Source organism: Lutra lutra, chromosome 4 (genome assembly GCF_902655055.1).
Source record: "Lutra lutra chromosome 4, mLutLut1.2, whole genome shotgun sequence".
In the NCBI taxonomy this organism is placed as follows: Eukaryota; Metazoa; Chordata; class Mammalia; order Carnivora; family Mustelidae; genus Lutra; species Lutra lutra.
Window position 1 is genome coordinate 26,304,880 of NC_062281.1, and position 25,299 is coordinate 26,330,178.

Below are 25,299 nucleotides of genomic sequence, written 5' to 3' on the forward strand. Positions count from 1 at the left end.
GAATTCAGGTTGCAAACTATAGTTCCATGGTAGCTATTAGTTGCCTTTTCTACCCTCTGTTGCTGAAATTATCTTTGATGTCCCTAGGAAAGATGGGAAGTTTATCCTTTTTATTGTCTGTTTCATCTTCTTTTCTCTCTCACTTGTTGATGTCCTTGTTGAGTTCTTCCTCATTTATTGGATCTTCTAAGAACTTCTCTCTCCAAACTCTGTACTTTAATGTATTACAATCATCCATGTATTAGAGTCTCATTATACTTAGAAATGTGTTCAGACTGTCTAAAATAATTTAAGCTTTCCCTAGTGGATATTTATGGGCATGAAATCAAGGAAGTGAAGAAAACAAAATTGTAAATCAAATCCTGGCATGGAACATGCTAACCTATTGAAAATATAATTGTATCAAATCTAAATACTTCCTCTTTGAAATTGCTCTTCAAACCAAACCAACCAACAAGCAAGCAAAGGAAAACATAACCTGGATAGTTTTGAAAGTAATGAAGTAAAAATTTAAAACTTCAGTCTTAGCATTAAAGTCATATACCTATCTTTATTTGCTAAATTCAGATATGAACAAAGGAGGCAGCTGCAACAATAAATAGAGTCACCCCATGAAAAGAGAGAGAAAATAGGGCATTAATAGAGAAAAGTTTGAGAAGATGCATTCCAAAGTAGAACGAGGGATAAGAACCTATCTTGTTCATGTTAGAATCATGAACATTAAATCACACAATTATATTGCCAAGACCATTCTTTTCACCTGTGCATATTCCTTTGCCCACAATGATACAGTAGAGGTGAATTCATATTTCTATGCCCTGGCAGATAGCCATCAGTGGAAAATGATGGCTAGTTCCCAAATATTGTGGGAAAGTAGGTTTTGGGAGAAATAAGGGAACAGTTTGGATAAAGGGTCCTTACATCACCATGTCTACATCTCGACAATGATTAATGTGTACAACAGCTATTCCAATCTCCTCATATGGGTACCCTAGAGTGACTGCATGCAAAGCATTAAGAGTTGTAATCACCACCCCCAACACACCCACACACACACACACACACACACACCAGCTATTTTGCTGTGTGTTGAAGAAACGCAAAAGCTTTAATAGTAAGGATACACCATATACTGGTTATTAGGAAACCTTAACGAAGAACTCTCCTTCACTAAAATAATAATAGTAACAGTCTAGTATTAGTATAGTAATAGTCTAGTTTTTGAGAATATTTTACCTTGACTTTATAGCACACACCTAGGATTTAAATGTGTAAGTATGTGGATGTAATATTCCTTTGTTGAATGAAATTAGAGAAACTGCTTCCCTGGAAGTCTTCAAAGGACATAGAACAGGAGTGTTACTTCATCTCAACCATGATCAGTATCTGGGGCATAGTTCCAAAAGTTTTACTCTAGGTATCTTGCTTTAAGGAGACTATGAATTGGTACCTTCGTGACTAAATATATGGAGAATAAATATACATCCAAAATACAATCTGTTTCTGTCTGTCACTTGGGGCAGCCCTCCAGTGCATTATAGAAGTACATATAATGAAACATAATTACAAAAGTTTGTAGTATTAGAAATCACATTAAAAGAGTGGTTGCCCTCTGAAAAGAAATTGGGAAATTTGCCATAGAATATGAAATAAAGAAAATATATTAGGTGATAAGAGTATATCAATTGCTTTGAAGTCTTTCTATTTTCTAACTATACTTTATCAACATATATGTGAGGAGCATAATGATCAGCACCATTAGCTCAGCCTCTTTTATGCTTATTATTATGTAGGCAATAAATTTGGGTGAATAAAAAATTATTTCCAGTTCACAGTTTGTTTTATTAATATATGCAATCTGATTAAAAAACGCATTTGGAGTTGTAGCATTCTATGATTGACTTTCCTATGCATAAAATAACTAATTTATCCATATTTAAAAATTAACAATGTAATGTCGTGAATATTATATACACATAGACATTTCTCTGGGTCCCAATTCAGTGAAAAAATATACTGGTGAAAAATTTTTAAAGATTTTTTTGTTGTTGTCTTTTATAATTCAGGTTATCTGGAATGAATATACCACCACCAATTATCAGCAACAAAAACTGGCTCAGACTGCATTTTGTTACAGACAGCAATCACCGATATCGTGGATTTAGTGCTCCCTATCAAGGTATGTTTAATGAATTCCTCTGTCTCTTTTGATATGTGAAATGATTTTGGTATATACAGCCAGATTTTGCAATAGAAGCAAAATACCTTTTGCATTAATGAATGGTAATTTGAATAAGCAAAAATAGTCATTCTCTTGCTGAGGTAATAATGTGATAACTAAATTACAATAGAAAAGTTAGTTGGTTTTTATAACACCATGTTCAAAACAGAATATTATGACCTCTGAAAGATAATATGTTACAGATGTCATGTTTACTTTAATAAAGTGCTTCAGCAAATAGGCATGCTTCCTAAAGCTGTACCACAAAACACTGCAGAAAACCTGCAGTTGTAAATAGGCTATCAATTGAAATCCATTTCATATACAGTGTGTTTGTTATTGCTAGTTTAATTAACCTTGTTAGGATTATTATCTACTATTTTTATTAAGAGGCATAATTTTGAATAAGAGGGATATAGTATTTGATGTATTAACTTGAAAAATCTCTTTATTTAGAACAAGATTATTATGAAGATGGAGTGTTAATGAAAATGTAGCTTCTACAATATTTATTAACATTATGTGGGTTTAGTGTACTTTATCCTCAGACTACTTATGTAAATAATTCATTTCATTCTCAGTAGTGTATCAGCTCCTGTTAAGGGAATTGTGAGCACTGCCATAGTTACATTTTTCCATTTATCTGTTTTTCTCTTTTTATTTAATGCTTTCCTTTTTAGTAGTCTTAAGTCTTAAGCACTTTACAAATTTAATATGGTGACTTTAGGCAGCTTATAATTAATACCTAAAATGTTATTAGGCCACATACTGTTTTCTGGAATACAAATTTCAACAATTAATTTATATTTTGAAGGCCAGTAACCTATCTATAGATGTCCTTTCAATGAGATTTCTGACAATAATAGTAACAAATTAATGTGATTGGTATTTTGACATTTATAGTAATAGGTATTACTGTAATAAAAATCTCTAAAATAATAACTTAAAAGTAAAGATTTTGGACAAAATCCACTGTAGAAAAATCTATAATTTCTATTGCTAATGTAGTTAATTTGAGTGGAAGCATGAATGAAAATATGCTCTTAAATCCTTTCTCATAACAGAATATATTACTCATCATAAAATACTATATTTTAAAATTGAAAATTAAATATGCATAGAAAATCACTTTTATATATTTTATTAAAAATAGCTGTCCAGAGCAAAGTAACTTGAATCTTACCACTTTCAGCCAGTGTCACTTTTAAATTGGAAATAATATTTTGTTGAATTTCCAATTTCAATATCTAAAACTTTTTGTACTTCAGGAATCAGAGGACTCTTTCTATAAAAAATCTTGCAGAGCTTCTTTATGTTTCTGGGTCGGCCCCTTCCTTTTGGAGTTTTCTAGCGGCATGATTTTATGTCTCTAATTCCCCTCTTCAATGGGTTAAAGCAGATGGCATGGCAGAAATTCAAAAGACTATCATCTTGACTCATGTGGTGATCTTTTCTACTAGATTCATGGCATCTTTCAGTCAGATGTCTTTTCTTCCTTATCTGAATAGAAATAAAGTATTTTATATTTAAATGTACAACCTGGAGGGAAAAAATGATCTATCTCAAAAATAAAATGATACTTCATTTGCTTTATGTAGTATGGTTTCATAAAACTGATATCTTTAGATAGGGTTGTTTTGCATCATAAGGCAATAGTGCTAAGCTTCCAGTAGATTTGTGTATGTAATTATTATTTTCAGTATTCTACTTGCTGATCTTAAATTGACTTTTATAGTACCTTCAGGTTCAATTTGATTTTCTAGCATTGCCTTTCTGGTTTCAGGAGTGAAAAAGAGCCTAACAATGAATTCACTGCAGTAAAATAGAAAGGAAGTGTTTTATGGAGGATGCATTTTTTCTATGTTCTTCAGCAAAAGGAGTTCAAAGATGATAATTTTTGGTGTAATCTATATGTAGAGGAAATAAAGTGGCCTACAAAAATGGAAGCTATGATTTTATAACATGATCAAGAAAAAGTTTATTATATAAAAATCCACCTTTACATGTATCCTTTTAAAACTTTTGTCATTTAGGCCTGATTTTTCTAATACATTATGTCCAAACAGTATTTTACCTAGACAACATAAATTCATTTGGAGAAGTAATTCTTGAAACTATAAACCAATTTGGGCTAAAAAATAAATAAAAATAAAAAACCTAAGAAGCTAACTTAAATAGCTGTAAAATTCATAATTTTCACAACCTGAAAGACATGCCCTAGCATGAAATGCTAATCTTCCTGTTTTACATTGTTCTATGCTACCATTTAATATCACTGGTACCTAGATTAAAGACAATGAAAGAGAACAAAAATTATGGAATATACTATACAGAAGTCAGAACCAGGTCTCCACGTAATATAGTTTCTTAATAACTCAAAAACTTATTGAGTACCCAGTGATTATTATTGAATTATCTATTATTTTGAAATTGTTTAATGTTTTAATGAAGCTCCAGGTTTCCAGAGACTGAATAGTTTCTCCATAGCGTTTTTGTTTAACTTGTGTTTTTTATAAAAAACCAAACCAAACCAAACAAAAACAACAAAAAAAGAAACTTTGAAAATTAACTGCAATCTTACTAAAGTTCCTGATTAGCTGTGTTTTATAGTGTTTCCCATCATGGATGGAGGAGGCACATAGACGCACTAACATGCTTTCCTTACTAGAGCATCCTTTAAATTGTGTTAGAAGTTAGCTTCCTTGTTAGTTAAGATATAATTTCAATAGGGTTAAGTAGAGGTAGTGGAGAACACACTAACAAATGTTGTTTTCACTCAAAAATGCTCAGAAAAGTCTTGATTTAAATAAATTGCCTTTGATATACAAATTGCTTCCCCCTCCCTAGATCCCACACTGAATATGTCCCCGTCTATCTAAAATAAAACTCTTTTCCCCCCAGAGTTTATTTATATTGAAAATCCCTTCTTTGAAAACCCTATTATTATCTCTACTATGTTTCACAATTTTTTCCTCTGTAATTTGCAACTCTTGCCCAAAGAAACTTATTTCAATATCATTAGTCTTTGCTTTTAAAATTCTTCTTGCATTCAAGTTTCATTAAATCTCTTCTAATGAGAACTTGAATTGTTCTATGTCACACATAAGTGGTGTAATTTTTCTTATCTGTCGTATTTGGAAGTTCTCATATTTATTTATTGAAACCTTCATAACATTGTCATTTAATTTTTATTATAAACCTAGAATATATTATTTTCCATTTTTATGAATATTTGATCATGTGTTCTTAATTTCTAACTTGGAAAGAGATTTTCAGATGACAATTGTCCAATACATAAAACCTTACCTCTAGATCATGTTTATTTAAAAGTATTATGTTTTTACCCATCAGTCTCTATTATTCAACTATAAAATATTATTACATTTTTAATTTTAAGTTATTCAACATTTCACATCTTTTTAATGCACAAAGATACTGTATCTGTAGATAATTACAATATTGTCTTTGGTATATAAGTTTAGGAAGTGCAGCATATAATTAATTCCAGTTATCCAAATATATGAATATTTCTATATTACAGATTATGTTTAGTAGATTCTTCCACATTTTATTACATTTTGATTTTCCCTTTCCTCCTATAACCTTGTTTATGTTATTCTTCTTATGTAAGTTAACATTCTAATGACACTTTCAATTTAACAAAGATACATCAATAGTAAATACAGTGCATTTTAAAGTTAGGAGGGAATATACTTTATATTACATAGTTTCTCAAAGAGGTTGTCATCCTTCTTGGGATCAGCTGTGTGTCTATTTGGTGAGAAAAACATATTTAATGAGTGGAACTTTCAAATTGTATTGAAAATGCACTGCCGTAAACCTCAGTTAGAGAACTGTGACATTTTAGACACACATAATTTAAGTGAAAAAAAACTTTGGAGTATTATCTATTTCTCAGATTTGGAAATTTTTTGACATAAATGCAAGTGCAGAGTTACTAAACAAAGATAAATAAGATTATCAGGGGTCCAGGGTAGTCTATAAGGGAAAACTAAGAATTGGAGTCTGCGAGGTTACTAATTGTTATCTGAGTTGTTTGAGCCTTGGTTTCTTCATCAGTGGGAAAAAAAAAAAGTCACAGTTGCTAGGCAGGTAACTATGGTGCAATCAAAATGTATTAGAATTTCTATGAGTAAAAGTTAGACATGTAGTGAATAAAGATGCTTCAGTGGAAAGAAATAATAAACCATGGGAAATGAGTAAGAAACACACTTTATAACCATGAGATAGAAATAGTTTAAAGACTGTGATCAAACATAAATCTGAATCCTGGAAACACATATAAAAATGAAAAATCCCATGTTTTATAAATTAATTCCCACATTTCTCCAGAGAAGAAAGTACTTTTCCATAGAACACAATTTTAAAAAGAAAAAAAAAAAAAAACCACTCAGTTGTTATAAAACATAACAACATTAAGGATAACATAAGTTCAAATTTAAAAATAAAACACAACATCAAAGCAATCTGTGTAATGCTATATATTTTTTCTAATTTTGCTTAGGCGTCAGTTTTTCTTTGTGTACCTTAGTCTATCTATTTATAATAAAGCACAAGGAATCCCATCTCAGCATTCCAATCACAAAATCCCTCCCCTAATTTGATAACTAACCATCAGTGTGAGTCATAGGGTTTTAAGGTTGGAAGTAGGACATAGTAAGAGAAGATCAAAAATTTTGGTTCAGATCATATAGATGTACATAATTTACTATAATAGAAATGTTGGACATGGGCAATTAGGCTATTTTCCTGGTGAAGACAGTAGAAAGGGCTTTGCTAACACAGTTCAAGAGATATACTCTTTCTCTATATATTTCATATTATGGTAGGTATTATTTATCTTTTAGTGAGTACATACTGTAGGAAAATTCATAAATCGTACTTGAATTATTATCTCAAATAATCCCCTTTTCATAGATTAGACAAAATGCATTATTTTAAGCTTAGGAAATCAGCTAGTTATTTTCATTTACTGAGTTTTGAGAGAATAAGATGTTGAGTTCCATAAGATGTTGAGTTCCATTGGTGAATATTGTTTGAGAATAACTTCTAATCTTGTACCTTATTTCCTTTTGATTTTATTATTAACATCAATTTCTTTTTTTCTTCAGGTCTCATTTAATGCTAAATCATTACTTTCATCTTGAAATTCTCTTTTTTTCCTTTTAATTTTATTATGGGATTAAAAAAATAAACTTCTTTTACTTCTTGCTTAATGAACTTGTCTGGTTTATGGAGTTCATAATCACAATTAGTATGATGTCTACACAACCAGCAGAGAAAAAATGAAGATATTTAATAGTCAAATGGTCTAAGTAACTATGGGTCTGTCTAGGAGATCCATTAAAAACTCCCTGATAGCATTGCCTCTGTGATGTAAATTTATGTTTTATAGTCCTTGCCAATATAACATTTAAGGCTTTTTACCATATTAGTTGATAATAATAGAATTAAATTCTTCCATAGCTAAATATATTTACTTTATTCATTTCCATCCTTAAAACTTATTTGCCAATCTTCTTATATATCCCTAGACCAAAATTCTGTTCAGAAATTGTGTATGTGTTTGACAGTAAACTGTCTAATTATTATTTCATTTCAAATTTCTCTGAAGTAGACATTTCACTGTGAAACACAACTAGTAACCTGAGTGAAACACTGTTTATTCACTGTATAGTGAAATACAGTGTTAGTGACTTATTTTTGCTTTAGTCAAACATAACAATTTCAATAAAGTACTTTATCTTGCGGGGTGCCTTGGTGGCTCAGTGGGTTAAGCTGCTGCCTTTGGCTCAGGTCATGATCTCAGGGTCCTGGGATCGAGTCCCACATTGGGCTCTCTGCTCAGCGGGGAGCCTGCTTCCCTTCCTCCCTCGCTGCCTGCCTCTCTGCTTACTTGTGATCTTTCTCTGTCAAATAAATAAATAAAATCTTTAAAAAAAAAAAGTACTATATCTTGCTAAACATTTTAACAGTCATGAATTTAAATTAAGCCATATGACTGACTGTATTTAGAGTTGGACCAAAGTTTTAATATATGAAATGAGAAGTTAGATGTAGAGTGGAATATTAGGAATAATATTTTATTTATCTCACCTTGCTGTCTTATAGTCCTTTTATTCTGGTTGTGAGTTAACTATGTGCCTTAATGCAGAGGCTACCCAGGTTACTGATGGATGTCATTTAGGAGAAACTGTATTTTGAAAACATTACATTCAGATTCTGATAAGAAGATCACTTAAAACTGAATGACAATGGATTTTTAAACAAAGTACAGTAAGAAAATATAAAGAGAAATAATGTATGTACTTAAGAAATAGTCACAGAAATCAGTATATTCAAGATGACATGGAGATTCTATTACAAAATTTTCATTATTTTCTAAGGAATTGACTCAATCTCCAAAACATTGATATTAGAATGATTCTGACATAGTCAAGAAAGGAAATATCATGGATTGTTACTTTAAAGAAATACCTTTAAGGCTTAGTTAGATTTGTTAAGTATTTCTTTCTTAAGCCAATATTTCGATTGTTTCTTTTAAAAAATAGTTAATGCTGAAAATCTTTATGGTTTGCTAAATTTTCTTTCTTAGGCCAGTGTTTAGCCCATTTATATAAACCCTTTGTTGATAAATCTTAAAAAGTGAAAGGCAAATTATATTAACCTTCTGTTATAATCTAATAGAATTTGTAAGAATCCAGAAATATCTTGGTAAAATGAGTGTGATTTAGATTACTACTTTCAAATACAGCATCTACTACGAATAGGAATCAAATATCCAATGGTGATACTTTCTAAAACATATAGTAGGTTTAAAATACAGTGCTTGACAACTGTACAACTGAAAAAATTCCATTTTTGTATAACATTTTAATTTGGCTCACACTTTCCTGTTAATGATAGGATAAACTTTCGAGGAAAAACATCTCTTTTGTGTTAACTCAACTTCCTTGGGGCAAAAGTTCAGACTTTCAGGGTTTAGATCACTTCCTTCCTTTTAAAAGAAAATTTCTAGATATAGGTGATAGTCTATTAAGTCTAATAGTGATGGGATAAAATGGCCTGTCCATATCTTAACCCTTGCTCTGATTCATAAATATTAACCAGTTTCAGTGAAAATGTCACTTCTCGGTAACCAGGAATCTTGTAGATATCTACTGCTGGCAACCACAAGGCAATTTGTAGTATGCTCTTTAAGCACGGTCATCCATCCACCTTTCTGACTCTATTCCATGACACCTTTTGCTGGTCTTTCCATCTACTCTTTAGCTAAAGCTCTTTAAGTCTCATTTTCTATTATAATTTTTCTTTTTCACTTACCATAATAACCCCATGGCAGGGTCCTGGCTCTGTGTTAATTCACTCATACCTATCGTCACCCAATATCCATTGGTCAGTAAAGTGTGAAACTATCCACTTGCTGAACACATATTATTCTAATGCTCAATGTATCTGGGTATATCTTTAAGGATCTTACATTTTTTCCATAAGTCAATGCTGCAAGATTTCAGAATTAATTTCTTTAGCAAATATAGTTTAACAAATTTATATAGATGATTGTACTATATCTAACTTCCATCCTCCATGAGAATTTTCACACAATAGGGCGTCTTAGACTTTCTGCTCCTATCAGATGGTGGGAAAGCTTTTTTTGTGTCCTGTCCTGAGTTTTCACTAATCATAGGTTTTATAAAGCTCTATTAAAAAGCTCTATTAACTATATCTTCCAGATTTTCCTCTTGATTTGAAAAAGAAACTGTTTGAAATTTATATTTCATATTTTCTTTCACCATAACATAATCCTCAAGTCTAATATCTAGATATGAACTTTAAAAAATGTAATATTCGTCAAAGTTGTATAAGTACTCTCTGATATCAAAGGAATTCCCAAGGGCTCAAAGAATGAGGAAAGTCCACAGTATCAAGATTAATAGTAACAAGAAATACAAATGTTTTAGATTTTCAAAATACTCCAGCTATTATTAAGTTAAAAATTGATCTCCTCAGAGAAATATACATATCATATTTCCTACATAAGTTTAAAATTTATTCTGTACTGACTTTATAATGTTATTTAAGCTATATTTCCAATTACAAAGTGATTTTTTTAAAAATATGCAAATTGATAATATTTTATTATCTTATCCCAACCAACTTTGGGCTAGAATTTTCAGTTAATATAATTTCTATCATGTATTTTAAAATTTTATAATGTAATGAATTCTTGGGTAACACCTTTTGTTTATAATTGTTTGAATTTCTTGTACTTCAAAGACATTTGGCAGATTACAAACATTGCCATCGTTTTATGGTCATACCTCATGGTGATTCATTATTGTTCCATTTAGTATTCATATATGGTAGAGTTTTACTCATATTAAGAATTCTTAAATGCTAACATTTACTGTCTCTAGTGAGGGCAGTTTCATTACATCACCTAAGGATGAGCACATAACAAAAGATAATTGATTAAGTCAGTGTTTAACAAAAAAAATTCAGTGCTTTACAAATTCTGTTGCAAAGTATATTGAACAGGGGATTTTGTCTTTAGTAATGATTTAATACTTGCCCAAGATGACCTCCAAAGGGCTTTTGCAATCAAGCACAATAAGTACAAGCAATCAAACACACTGTATATGATTGATTCTTCCATGTTGGTATGAAAAATGGAGTCTGAGGCAATGCTTGTGGACCTTACATTCATTTCATTGGCAGATTTACCATGCTATTTAGAAATAACATTACAGAATTAAAATCCTTGGACTTTTAAATTCAAATTCACAGATATCCAGAAACAGTTAAAGGAAATTTAGGAAAAGTTCCTTCAAATGATTTAAAAAATATATTAGGATTTTCCTTAAGTTTAAAGATGTATGGCAATGGTTGTTACACAGGGCCAATTTTGGGGCTCAAAAAGCTTCACAATCACTGGGTTAAACAAATTTAAGTTCAATTATTTGATTTAAGCAAATAATGCCTTTTCAGCTTATTTAGGACCTGTTCTTAGGACACATTTTAGGAAATAATCTTATAAGATATAAATGGAAGGATTGGCTTCATGTGACAATAAATTTATTATTACTTAACCTGATCTTTCTTTAGGTATGTAATTAGCTGAAGTAAATAAGGCAGGTATATTGCTAATGTTATTTAATTAAACTAAAATTTTTTTTTTAGATCAAAGCCCCATTTGAGATGATTATGGCTTGCTTATTCATTCCATCATTTATTATCCATCCAATTTTGTTCAGTGAAACTATTGCTGAGCACTTACTTTGTAGCAGACACTGAGCAAGGCTCTGCAAATCACACAGTCCCTGAATTCAGAGTTTCCAGTCTAGTCTGTGAAAAGATGTGTGAAAATTCCATGAAAAGAAAAATAATTTATGAAGTATTATAATTAAGAAAAGACAAGCTCTTTCAAGAACTGAAAGAGGCTATGTGATCCAGGAAAACTCAAAATACTTGGCACCTGGCTAGAGTAATGAAGGTTGCAGAGTAGTTTTAGGTTAGAATCGTGATGTGATATCTATGGTGTAAAACTATGTTAGTCTATGTACTATTGCTGTACAGGTTATTAACATGTTGAAATCCTATTGATTGGTAAATAAATAACCACTCTCATTGGGGCAAGAGCATCAGCACTGCTTTCCTGACACCTGACCTGCCCCATCTCTTTCAAGACTCAGTGGATTGTCCTGAAATATAACAAATGGCTCATATCTGTTACAACAGGGCACCTTCTAGATACTACCCATTACCAGCATTCACAATTCAGTTTCTAGTCCCCATCACCTGTTACTTGGTATTCTTAACATCACTCCAGACCTTCTGGATCATGACAAATTCAAAGTGACCAGCAAAAAAATACTACTGTCCATTACTATTGGATGACTTTATTTATTTATTTATTTATTTATTTAATTTTATTTTTTATAAACATATATTTTTATCCCCAGGGGTACAGGTCTGTGAATCACCAGGTTTACACACTTCACTGGATGACTTTAAAAAGATGTATTGTTTATTTACAAGAATTACACACGTTTGGGCAAATTCAAAGATATGAGCAATATAAATATTCTACCTACTATACAAAGTCCAGAAAACAAATTTTGCATTGTTTCATAGTTGCCTGGTTTTATAATTTGCAACTCCCCAAAGACATTGACTGTGTCCTTTTATCCCTGTACTTCCAGAGTTTACCATTCAAATAAATGTTGAACAAATGATTGAATGTTATATGTGCATATGTATGTGTCACAATTTACAAAGTATTTGCATACACCTTATCTCATATACTCCTCACAATATCTCAGATACTGTATTATTGTCTCTACTTTACCAAACAAAGACTCTGGATCAAGTGATTCAGGCTAACACAAGGACACTCAGGGTAGGTGGAAAGTGAGGGCTGTACACGTCTGGCTCAGCCCTGTGCCCGATCCACTATCACCCAGAGAAAGGGGCTTATTTGTCTGATTCACTCAGATGCCCTGTTTGAGTTAATGGCAGCCTTGTTGAAAAAAAATAGGAAGCCTAAGGTCACATTAGAATATAGCAGAACCAGGACTGAATCCTTAAGTGTTTTTGCTTTTTTAAAGCCTGTGCTAAATTCACTATGAACTCCAACCTTAGTTATCCTCAAATTTGCAAATTTGTAGAATAAATTTGTTATTTTTATAAAAGGCTAAAATTTATTGAGATTCAAATTTGGTGAAAAAAGTAAGTGAAATTGTGGAAATACACTGTCCTTGATTAAAAGTGACATGTTCATAAAACAATGATATCAGTTATTAAATTAGTTAATATATGGGCAGCATTTTGAATAGTGTCTGACAGAGAGTAAGCATTATATAAAATGTTAGCCATTATTACTATTATCAGCAGCAGCAGCAGGAGAAGCCTCATCACCCTTATTGTTTTGTCCAAAATGACTTGGAAGGCAATTTCAAGCATGTTATGAATAATAGGGGTATTATTTGAAATGGAAATATCTCAACTTTTCACAGTAATTAGTTGGAGACTCATTTTTATTTGATTACATAATATAAGTCCTTATTTGTAGATTTAAAGAAAAAAAGATTCTGTTTAACACAGGTTTCAATACAGTAGATATTATAATGAAAATTAGTCCTAGTAAACTACATCAAATATTTAACAAGTGTCGTACAAACTATGTGAAATACCAGCAAAGTATACTCTTTGCTCTACCGTATGTCTGTGGGTGAAACAAACAATAAAAGCATCTTTTGTTACAGGCTAATTTATCTTTTTATTAGATCAGGTACTACTGACTGTTATTGGAAAACCCAAGAAAGAATCTGTAGCTATACACAGCTTAAGGTGAAAGAAGTATAAAACCCTTATTAGGAAAGGCAATAGTTTCATTATACCCAGTGTACTTTTGCTGGAAAAGGTCAGATTAAAACATTATATTGTTGATCTAATAAGAAAGCAACTTTGTTGCATTGGGATATATCCTTCTTTCCTACAGAGAATCCAGCAAGTACTGGCTAGAATTTCCCTAACTAATAGGAACCTCCAGATTTTGTGTTCCTACACTTGTGTTGAATTTCCAAGTAAATAGTTATCTTTCCAGTTTATCAACATAAGAGAAAGCCAGCCAACTCTTTCCTGAGGGAGATATGTAAGTAAGTAATACCAATAAAAACTAGATTGCAAAGGTAGTGAGAGGTAGAGATTACCAGGAATAAAATTTCCTTTGTACAAGTATTATTCTGGAAAGAACACTGGACTAGAAGTTGGTAAATCTGGGTATAACCTCTACTCCGTGAGTTTGAATGGATTCCATAGTATTTCAGTACCTTGAGGTCATTTGATCATGGAACAATAGAATTTTCCCAAGTCCAAAAATTATGTGGCTTAATTTAGTGTTTGCAATTCCAGTGAGTCACAAAGTTTCTCACAGTGGTAGATACACACACTCAAACACACACACACACACACACACACAATTTTATATTTTCTTGTAGCCACATAAAAAAGTAAAACACATAGGCAAAATGAAATTTAATTACATTCACCTATTATATCCAAAATATTAACATTTCAACAGTAATGTAAAATATTAATGATATACTTTGTGTTATATTTTTCATCTGAGTCTTAAAAATCTTAATGTATTTTATACTTACAGCACAACTCATACTAAACATTAAATTTTCAATGGGAAGAGTTGATTTTTAATAGGCTAGAAGAATAATTTACCCACAATTATAATAAAAAATACAGTATTTCAGTGTATTAGCAACTGTTATTTACTGAGATTGCACTGTAATTCTTACTGTCTGCATAAAATATTCAAATAAACACATCATAATATATGCCTCGGATGCTTTCACTACAAAGATACATCTTACATAATGCAGCAGTTAAAATGTAGCACCAAAACAATATGATTATATTTAATGGAAAAATATTTCATGCTCCATATTTCTAAGTTGAAATTAAAATTAGTTACAATAAAATAAAATTTAAAATTCAGTTTTTCAGTCGCACTAGCTATACTTCAAATTCTCAAAAGCCACAGGTGGCCAGTGGCTACTGTACTGTGTGGCTATTGCACTGTGTAGCCTCTGCAGGTGCAGTGGACAGCTCTCTTGTGACAGCTGAGCTAGTGCCCTCCAATTATAAGAAAGTAAGAAGTATGTTAAAAAATAATATTAATACACTGAGAGAATGTGATATAGTATCAATTTTCCCATTGTTCCTCAGCTTTGTGTTACTTCTTCTAATTTTTTATGACTTGTTGCTTATGATCATTACACTGCGGGATCTGCCTCATGTCATAACTTTAGAATCTCTAATTATTTGAAAAATTGTGATTTACCTCTCCATAATATGCAGCTTAAAATAAATCCATAAAAGCATTCAACAAAATTCTGACATTCCCCTTTTAAAGATTGCAAAACATTATTTTTTTATTTAATATTATTTATTTTCTCTCCTCCTTTTTGTTTTCCTTTCTGTGGTTCCTTTTGGCATGCTTATTAATCTGCCAGACATGTATGCGAGATCTGTCTTTTCCCTCCCACAAAGATACTAAGAAGGTTTAAGCTTGTGCTTAAGAAATGGGATGAATGTTTCTGACTGAATATGTTCTGATCATCTACCTTAGGCATAATTTCTATACGTTCCATTGTTTCATTTTCTTCATATGGATGTTCATTATTTGATTCAGGCAGTGTGGTAATCATATGCAAAAAGCAATATATCCAAATGCATGTTAAGTTTTAAGAAAGCCTCAGATTTCTTTTAGTTTTCACTATGGGATATACTAACAGATTCTAATAAATAATTTCCAGAATTAATATTCCAGAAGAGATACCCTCAGCATGTATCTACTGGATGAAAACTCAGCTCTTGTGATCACATTAACCTGGTGAACTAGTTTGCTAGGACTGCCATAACAAAAGGTCATAGACTGGATGGCTTAAACAACAGAAATTTATTTTGCACAATTCTAGAGTCCAGAAGTCCCAAGATCAAGATGTAGGTAGGTTTGATGTCCTTTGAGGCTTTCATCCTTGGTTTGCAGATGGTCACCTCCTTGCTGTGTCCTCTTCTGGCCTTTCCTCTGTGCTAGCTCATGCTTGGTGTCTGTCTCCCCATGCCAAAATTTCTCTCCTCATAAGGTTATCAGCTATATTGGATTAGAGCCCATCCTAAGGTACTCATTTTAACTTAAAATCTTTAAAGAAGTTATCCATAAATACAGTTACATCTTAAGGCACTGGGGGTAGGACTTCAACACATGAATTTGGGAGGGATGTAACTCAGCCATAAAACTAGAAACACTGTTTCAATTCTATAATTAGTATATTACCAAGCCCCAGCTATTAATCAAAATACTAAATGTCATTGAATGTTAACTTCTTCCCTCTCTCCTATCCTTGCACTGATTAGCCAGGTACTTGTGTAAATGAAGAACAGGGTTGAAATTGATTCTTCTGTCCCTCCATCTTGTATCTTCCTCTTTCTTCTAAACCCCTTAGTTGCTGCTGTTTTAGGTTTCTCTAAGATTAAACAGAGGTAGAGCAGAGAAGAGGTAAAGAGACTGGTCTTGACCTCAGTTCTAAATCTACATACTCTCTGGTCCTGATCTTCAGGCTGATTCTGTCATGGACAATCCTGGAGCCTTTTCAGGATTCCAACTGGGTCTATTTCTTCTACAGTTTCTTTCCACAGGGAGTGCATATGTATTCTAAATGGACACTTGCCAGAGTTGGTCTCCAGCCATTTGATACTCCCAGCCTTCTTTTGCTAAGGTAGTCTTTATTCCTCAGATAGCCTACTTGGCAGGTCCCCAAATGATACTATTTTAAATCTCCTTAGTGAACCAGAAATTTTGTGTTTTTTTGTTTGTTTGTTTGTTTTTGTTTTGTTTTTCTCTGAGAAACACAAAAAAGCAAGCTTATCTCAACACAGAACCACTATCTTCTCTCATTTCTGAATTCCCTCAACAAATGTCAGTTTTATCTTATTCCTGTGTGATTCTGACTTTAGCTTTCTCAGACAGGAACAGATAGCAGTCTTTTTTGTGTGCCAACTGCATTAAACATATTTCATAACTGAGTGATCCCACTGAATCACTAGATAAACACCAGAAGGTATCACTCTTCCACCATTCCCTCAGAAAGTCTACAGAAAGGGTACTCAATGATCTACAAGTTTCTCTCAAAGGAAATAATTTCACCAAACTTCTTCTCTCTTCTATGTCTCCTTTTTACATATTTGCTGTGTCTGAAGAGTCCAAGAGTCCCAAAATAGATACCCCTACATTGCTTTTGAAAATGATTCCTATAAGAACCTGTCATACGTTCATTTAACTCTTTTTTTAATTTGTATTTTTTTTTAATTTCTTTTCAGTGTTCCAGAATTCATTGTTTATGCACCACACCTAGTGCTCCATGCAATACATGCCTTCCACAATACCCACCACCAGACTTACCCAACCTCCCACCTCCTCTCCCCTCCAAAACCCTTAGTTAGTTCCTCAGAGTCCACAGTCTCTCATGGATCATCTCCATCTCCAATTTCCCCCAACTCCCTTCTCCTCTCCATCTTCTCATATCCTCCGTGTTGTTCCTTATGCTCCACAAATAAGTGAAACCATACGATAATTGACTTTCTCTGCTTGACTTATTTCACTCAGCATAATCTCTTCCAGTCCCGTCCATGTTGATACAAAAGTTGGGTATTCATCCTTTCTGATGGAGGCATAGTACTCCGTAGTATATATGGACCACATCTTCCTTATCCATTCGTCCATTGAAGGGCATCTTGGTTCTTTCCACAGTTTGGTGACTGTGGCCATTGCTGCTATGGACATTGGAATACAGATGGCCTTTCTTTTCACTACATCTGTATCTTTGGGGTAAATACCCAGTAGTGCAATTGCAGGGTCATAGGGAAGCTCTATTTTTAATTTCTTAAGGGATCTCCACACTGTCATTTAACTATCTTAATGTCTGCTAAATTAATGCTTCCATTGAAGCTTAATCAGAAATTGCCACATTCTAACCTCCGGGTACACTTTCTACAAACACATATGCATACATATATGGAAATTTTACACTTTTACTGAAATCAGTCTTTATACTTTGTCAGAGTATGTGAGAGCCAATGGGGACTATATTTATCACTTTCAGTACCTGCTATAAGATTTGTATGTATGGTTTACATCTTTGTTGTCTTTTAGTTGTAAATTTTCTCTCTCAATAATCTACCTCTCACATTGTGATTTAACTCCTGTGATATTGTATAGTTCATAAATTAAATATGAAAAGCCAACAACGAATAGGTAGTGATGAATAGATAATGCAAAATCAGACAATAGTTTTAAGTTTTTGAAGGCTAGGTTGAATGTATGGTAAATAAGAAATGACAAACTTCAAGTTTTTTTGTTTTTGTTTTTGTTTTTGTTTTTCCCCAGTAAATTAGGAGAAGCACTAATACTAAGATGAAGATCTAAAGTTATATACTGGAATCCCAGTTATGTCTCTGGTTAACTATATAAAAAATGCTGAGTATCTTGAATCTTAATTTAATCATAAAGAAAATGAGGACATTGGATTATATAACCACTGCTCTCTTTTTAGGTAATTTTAAAAATCTTGAATGATGTCATTTTTAAATGATACATCAGTGACTCTCCATAAATGATTTGAAGGTGATGACAGAACATTTGAGAGCACATTTGTATATATTTTAATTTGTATACATGGTTATAAGGATAAGTTTTTAGGGGAACTATTGTGCAGCTCTGACTCTAAATGAGAATTAATCAAATGGACTTGATTTCTATATGGTCTTAATTTAAATAATATAATTTATATTTCATGACTATGTCAACATACAGCACATATCTGTCCGAAGATGACCTTCATTCGTTTATTATTTTTTAAGGTTTTTAATTAGAAATTTGACCTCTAATTCATTTACCTCCTTTCCCTAAAGTCCTGAATAACAGTTGTGAAAGTAAACTAAGGTTATTTCTTGGTGCACAGATTTAAATTTTTAACTTTTTCAATAGAGTTCTACTGACTTCACAGCTATTAAACTACCTTGAAAGAAAAAAAAACAAAACAAAACTGTAAATCTAGTGCTAAATGCTCTGAAATGATCTCCCTATCAGTGACTAGAGGTAAAGGAAATGAGGTCAAGGTCCTCTTTCATGACAACTTTATTTTACAAATAAAGGACCCAATATTTTAAGATTTCCTGTATATTGTCCCATAACTCTTCTATTTCTCATGTTTTCTCTTTAGATATTTAATGCTTTTTAGCATAACTTTGCATATAGATGACCCTCCAATACTCACATCTTCCTGTGAAATCTCTTTATATATAATTTATAATGTATTTTTATGATACATTTCTTTGCTTTTTTTTGCTACAAGACTTCCTTAATAGCTCTACATAATACACTCCCCTTTAATTAAATGATAAGTAGGTCTGTAGGCCAAATCAATCTGAATCTGAATGGGACCCATTTGTTTCATACCCTGCAAGAGGATTTTATTCCTTAGTATCTTGGTACTTAGAGAATAACACATTTTAAAAGTGGTACAAACTTAATAGAAAACTTAACAAAAATGTCTATATCTGAGGGCTTCTTTAATCAACATGATGTCAACAAAGCCAAAAAGGAGGAAAAAGGGGCACCTGGGTGGCTCAGTGGGTTAAAGCCTCTGCCTTCAGCTCAGGTCATGATCTCAGGGTCCTGGGATCGAGCCCCGCATCGGGCTCTCTGCTCAGTGGGGAGCCTGCTTCCTTCTCTCTCTCTCTCTCTCTCTGCCTGCCTCTCTGACTACTTGTAATCTCTATCAAATAAATTAAAAAAAAAAAAAGGAAAAAAAGATGGCATCCTTTTAGAAATAAATTCTGTTGTTACAGTGTATTTCTGTCATTGCTTTTTACTTTTTTGGAGAGTGGGGAGCTTAGATATATAGCATAAACATAGGGCTTGGAAAATAACTATTTTATGTCTGAGGCTAGTGTCTTCACAGAGTGGTAGAAATATGTTGCAAAGACTATATTTCTGTGACACGTAATTATTTAGATTTTATTTATGCTTTGTTAAAATATACAATTACCTATGTGATTTAATCTGAAGATAATAATACTGGTTTCTAGACTCTTTCTCTCTATATATATAGTAGTAAATAGTATTTCTGGATGCATTACATCTGGACTCAAATCTTGGTTTTTCCCATTTGTTCCATGATTATGCTTTTTATTCATTTTCTTTCCTAAAAATATCTCACAATAATCCACATTCCTAAATTTGTTCTTTCTTCCCCTTTCCTCAAATCCTCTGTTCTGTATTCTTTTTTCTCAGAGCATATGTTGGGTTTTATTAATACATAAAGTATTTACTGTTGAGGTATCCTAATTGTCTAAATTAGGTTAAGCATGAAAGGTTAAACTATTATTTGTCTTCATAGTTTATCTCAACTGTTAGATAAAATAAATACTTTCCATATTTTAGGTTAGCTAACTGACAAAAACATTTATTAAAAATACCACAGAGAGGGGCACCTGGGTAGCTCAATGGGTTGAGGCCTCTGCCTTCCGCTCAGGTCATGGACTCAGGGTCCTGAGATCGATCCCTACATCGGGCTCTCTGTTTGGCGTGGAGCCTGCTTCCCCCTCTCTCCCTGCCTGCCTCTCTGCCTACTTGTGATCTCTGTCTGTCAAATAAATAAATAGAATCTTTAAAAAAAAATGCCACAGAGAAAACAGTAACAAGGAGAGTGTTTGCTAACATATAACATGCCACTTTGATTTTTATAGGGCGCAAAATAAAGATCCACTTTCAAAGAACAAATGTATAAAGAAAAAGTCAGCAAACAAGGAAAATTACTAACTCAATACAAGTTAATTTCTATTAAGGTATTTTTTTTTTTTAAAGATTTTACCCATTTATTTGACAGAGAGAAATCACAAGTAGGCAGAGAGGCAGAGAGAGAGAGAGGAGGAAGCAGGCTCCCCGCTGAGCAGAAGGCCCGATGTGGGGCTCGAACCCAGGACCTGGGATCCTGACCTGAGCTGAAGGCAGCGGCTTAACCCACTGAGCCACCCAGGCGCCCCTCTATTAAGGTATTAAATATAATAGCAGGTTCTGAGTTCCCACTACCTCTCACACTTACCATGATTTATAACCTCTTGTAATTATTTAACATTTTTCATAAACTAGAAATTCATGTAAAACATTTAGGTCAGTTGTGGTAGATGTCAGATGAATAATGACATGCTCCCTAAGTAAAAAAGTTGAAAGAAAAATCTGTATCTGTACAATAAATGTTAGGAAACACAAGAAAGAAGATGTATAATCTATGATAAAAAGTATAACCTAGTCAAATTAAATCATTTGACCTTTAGCAACAACTGATTAGTGAACTAATTGAATCTTTCTTTAACTTCCTAAATTTTGACCTCCAGTTTTCTTATCAACACAGCAAAGTTAAATTCAATATGATACTTGAGCAAACAGACATGTAGGTGCAAAAGATTGTTTCAAGATTTCTTTTTAATTAAAGCTGATTGCCTCATTAAAGAAGGTTCATAGTTGATTTGGTGTTTACTTTCTCCATGAATAAGCATTTATTTTTTTGTTTTCACAAAGATGGTTTTAGAAAACCATAATTTAATACAAGTGGAAAAAATGTATCAGAAGGAAATATAAAATATTTAAATATAATTCATGAGTGATGAGGGTTTTTTTAATTTTTATTTATTTTTTTTAAAGATTTTATTTATTTATTTGACAGAGAGAAATCACAAGTAGGCAGAGAGGCAGAGAGAAAGAGAGGAGGAAGCAGGCTCCCTGCTGAGCAGAAAGCCTGATGCGGGGCTCGAACCCAGGACCTGGGATCATGACCTGAGCCGAAGGCAGCGGCTTAACCCACTGAGCCACCCAGGCACCCCTGATGAGGTTTTTTTTTTAACGATTCACAGTTATGAATGAAAACTCTGGAAAAAGGACTGGTTCAAATCCTGTTTTCATCTTTGAACAGCTGTAGGATCCTCATAAACTTATTTTCTGCAACTGTCCAATAGAGATGTTAATACACCATATCTCAAAGTGTTGTATTAAATGAAATTGTTTTTAAGGAAATTAACACATTGACTTACATACTAAGAATTAAAAAAAAAAGTCAACACATATTATTATACATTTCAACCTAACAGTTTATACTTCTATGGGCCACTTAAGGTATTCTGTCTCTTAGTTATTTGTAGGTCCCCTCTTATTAATGAAGTTCCTTAAGAGACATTCATTCAGTTCTTTCCCACAGTCCCACCATGAACTGCCCATAATAGCCCTTTATCTATCCATTCCTTTATTCACCTAACACTTACTGAGTCTGTTTCATCTGCTTTGCTAGGGGATATGACAGTAAAGGAGAGGAGCAAAGTCTTTGCCGTCATGGTTGTTGCAATGTAGTTACAATGTGAAATAAAATTAAACGTGGGTGTGTGTACACACATATATATTAAACAGGCTGAAAGAAAAAAGAAATTTTAAGTGTAAATGTTTGCTGCGAATGAAAGAATGGAAGGTGCTGGAATAGAGAGTAAGGTAAGGGATGTAGAACCTAGGTTATTTAGATACCCAGGTAACATATCTCCCTGATGGAGTGATGCATAAGACAAACCAAAGTTTAGTATGAGAAGAGTGGAGTAGGGGAAGTGCTAAAGGAGTTGGATTGAGGAGAAAAGGCCAATCAGAATGAACAAAGGTCCTGAAGAAGAAAAAGCATTAAAGGTTAAAGAACCTAAAAAATACCCATGTGGCTGAAACATAGCAGAATTTAGTGAGACTAGCCTGCAGTAGTATAGGTTCATGTCCTCCGGCAATAATGAAGGATACATAGAAGAATTTTATGCAGGAGAGAAGAGCAAAATGATTTAATTTTTGAGGAGATTCTTTTCTTCCACATCTGTGTAGAAAATGTACTGGAGGGAGACAATGATGAAAGTGGGGAAAAGTGTTGTGTTGCACTGCCTGAATTAGGATAAGAAGATAAATATGAAAGGAAGATACACCTGATATAAATTTGAATGGAAATTGACAGGATTTACTGATTAACTGGATGTTCTTATGAGGGGAAAGAAAAAAAAATTGTCTCTAAAATTCTCTTGGCAAGAAACAAAAGATTCAAAGAAGAAAATGCTTTATAGTGGAAAGAAAGAAAAAGTGGTCTTTGAGCCTTGTTTATATTTGAATTCCAGAGTATATTTGTGTCACACAAAAATGATCATATAAGTAGATAGAAAAGGAAGATGTATATATATGTCTGAAGTTCACAAAGAGTTCTAAACTGGAGTTTCATGTGGGATTCACCCCATAAAGAGAACAATTTAAATCCCTCGAATTTAATGAATTCCTTCAAAAGACATAAAAGAGCAAAGTCAGAGATAAGACCCAGGATTGAGCCCTAAGAAACTCACTATTTAAATTTTCTGCAGAAGAGCAGGAGCCAATAATAGATTGAAAAGAATCTTCCAACTATTAATAAAGGAAGTGGAAAACTAAAAGAGAATGGCTTTGTATAAACACTGAAAACTGATTATTTCAAGAAGAAGGGAGTGGTCAGTGTATGATATACACTGAAAGTTTTTCTGCTTTCCTTCTCAGGGAATTCTCAGAAGAATTCTGGATATTCATTATAGCCAATTCCCTTTACCCCATTCTCTCTTGGATCACTCCCAATCAGTCTCTACCCTTATAATGAATGGAGGTCACTATTTCTCAGTCTTTATATTGAACCTAATAACAGAAATTGACACAGTTGATTTTTACTTCCTCATAAAACACATTCTGCAATTGGCCCCCAGAAAGCTCCTCTCCTGCTTATCCCCTACCTCAGAGTCTCCTTGGTTTCTTCTCAGATTCCTGATCTGCAGTCAGGCTCTTTGCCTAGAGCTTTTTGGTCATCTCATGCAGTCCTGTGGCTTGAATACTCTGTTGGTGACTCCCAAAGTTACATCACTAGCTCAGATCTTCTACCCTGAACTCCAGCTTGACAAATGCAAACACCTCTACAGCATCTCCACTTGGATTTCTAGTATGCTCCTTACGCTTAATATCACCATAGTTGAACTGATACCTTCTCCCAAAGGCTGCTCCTTCCAATCTTCTCATATCAACAAATAACAATTCTTATTTTCCAGTTATTCAGAATAAATCCTTGAAATCATCCTTGTCTCATTTTTTATCACATTTTATATCAGCAAGTCAGGATCAACTCTACCCCAAAATATCCATGATGCAACTACTTCCTTCCCCCTCCGTTGCAACCACCTACATTCTAGCCACTCTCTCTTCTTGCATGGATGATTGCCTCTTCTTCCCAAAAGGTCTCCCTGCTTCCATCCTTGGCTTTCCATAGTCTACTATAAATAATGCAGCCAAAATGATATTTTAAAAATCTTAAGTCAGGGGGCGCCTGGGTGGCTCAGTGGGTTAAGCCGCTGCCTTCGGCTCAGGTCATGATCTCAGGGTCCTGGGATCGAGTCCCACATCGGGCTCTCTGCTCAGCAAGAAGCCTGCTTCCCTCTCTCTCTCTCTCTGCCTGCCTCTCCATCTGCTTGTGATCTCTCTCTGTCAAAAAAAAAAAAAAATCTTAAAAAAAAAAAAAAATCTTAAGTCAGATAACGGTCATTCCTCAGCTCAGAACCCTGCAGTGGTTCTTTCTTTATCAGAGAAAAATCTTGTCTAATTTACTTATTATTAATTATTAATTTACTTATTATTGATTTAGCATTTTAACCTTGCTGACCTCACTTTTTCTTTCTCTATACCTTCTTTTGCCACAGCACCACACTTGCTGGTTCTCAAATGTCATAGTACCTATGTCGGGGCTTTGTTTTCAGTTTTCTTGGAAAATTCCTCCCTTGGATATTTGCATGTCTCAATCTCTGATATATTCATATCTTCACTTAAATCTCACGTTCTCAGTGGGGTCTTTTACACTACTTTATTTAAAGTTGCATCTTTCCTGGCATTTGGCTACTGTTTTGAATTACTTATTTTTCATAGTGCTATTCATCATCTGAATATAAGTTTCCAAAAACAGAGAATATGTGACTATTTTCTACATTTCTGTCTGCTATATGTTCCGTCACTGGGAGAGCTCTTGGCATATGGTAACTGCACAGTAAATATTTATCAAATGAGTAAGTTGAGAACATAGGATATGATTTAGTAACACAGAGGTTATTTCAGTGGTAAAATCTGGGCAGAACCCTAGACAAACTTGTTTATGATATGAATGTAAATCGTGAGAGTAAAAATAGGTTGTGTAGACAACATCTTCAAGAAATTTAGATAAGAAGGAAGAGAGAAGTGTGAAGGTGGATATAAGTGAAATGTAGTGTCAGGAAGTGGTTTTACTTTATTTTTTGTTTTTCAACCTTGGAGATTGAGAGTATATTTCTGTAATGATATAAAAGACTATATAAAATAAGAGAAGTTAGTGTTACAGGGGATCATAGGATGTGATACAGAGCACAAGTGGGTA

At 33.1% G+C, this 25,299-nt stretch overlaps 1 protein-coding gene across 5 annotated transcripts in view; it reads left to right on the forward strand.

Moving 5' to 3' along the window:
* CSMD3 (CUB and Sushi multiple domains 3) overlaps nucleotides 1–25,299 on the forward strand; it is a 1,255,873-nt gene that overhangs the window by 455,157 nt on the left and 775,417 nt on the right. For all 5 annotated transcript variants that reach the window (XM_047727675.1, XM_047727671.1, XM_047727673.1 and 2 more), the window contains exon 6: nucleotides 2,067–2,179. In XM_047727675.1, the coding sequence (XP_047583631.1) occupies nucleotides 2,067–2,179 (113 nt within the window). The remainder of the gene's footprint in view (nucleotides 1–2,066; nucleotides 2,180–25,299) is intronic.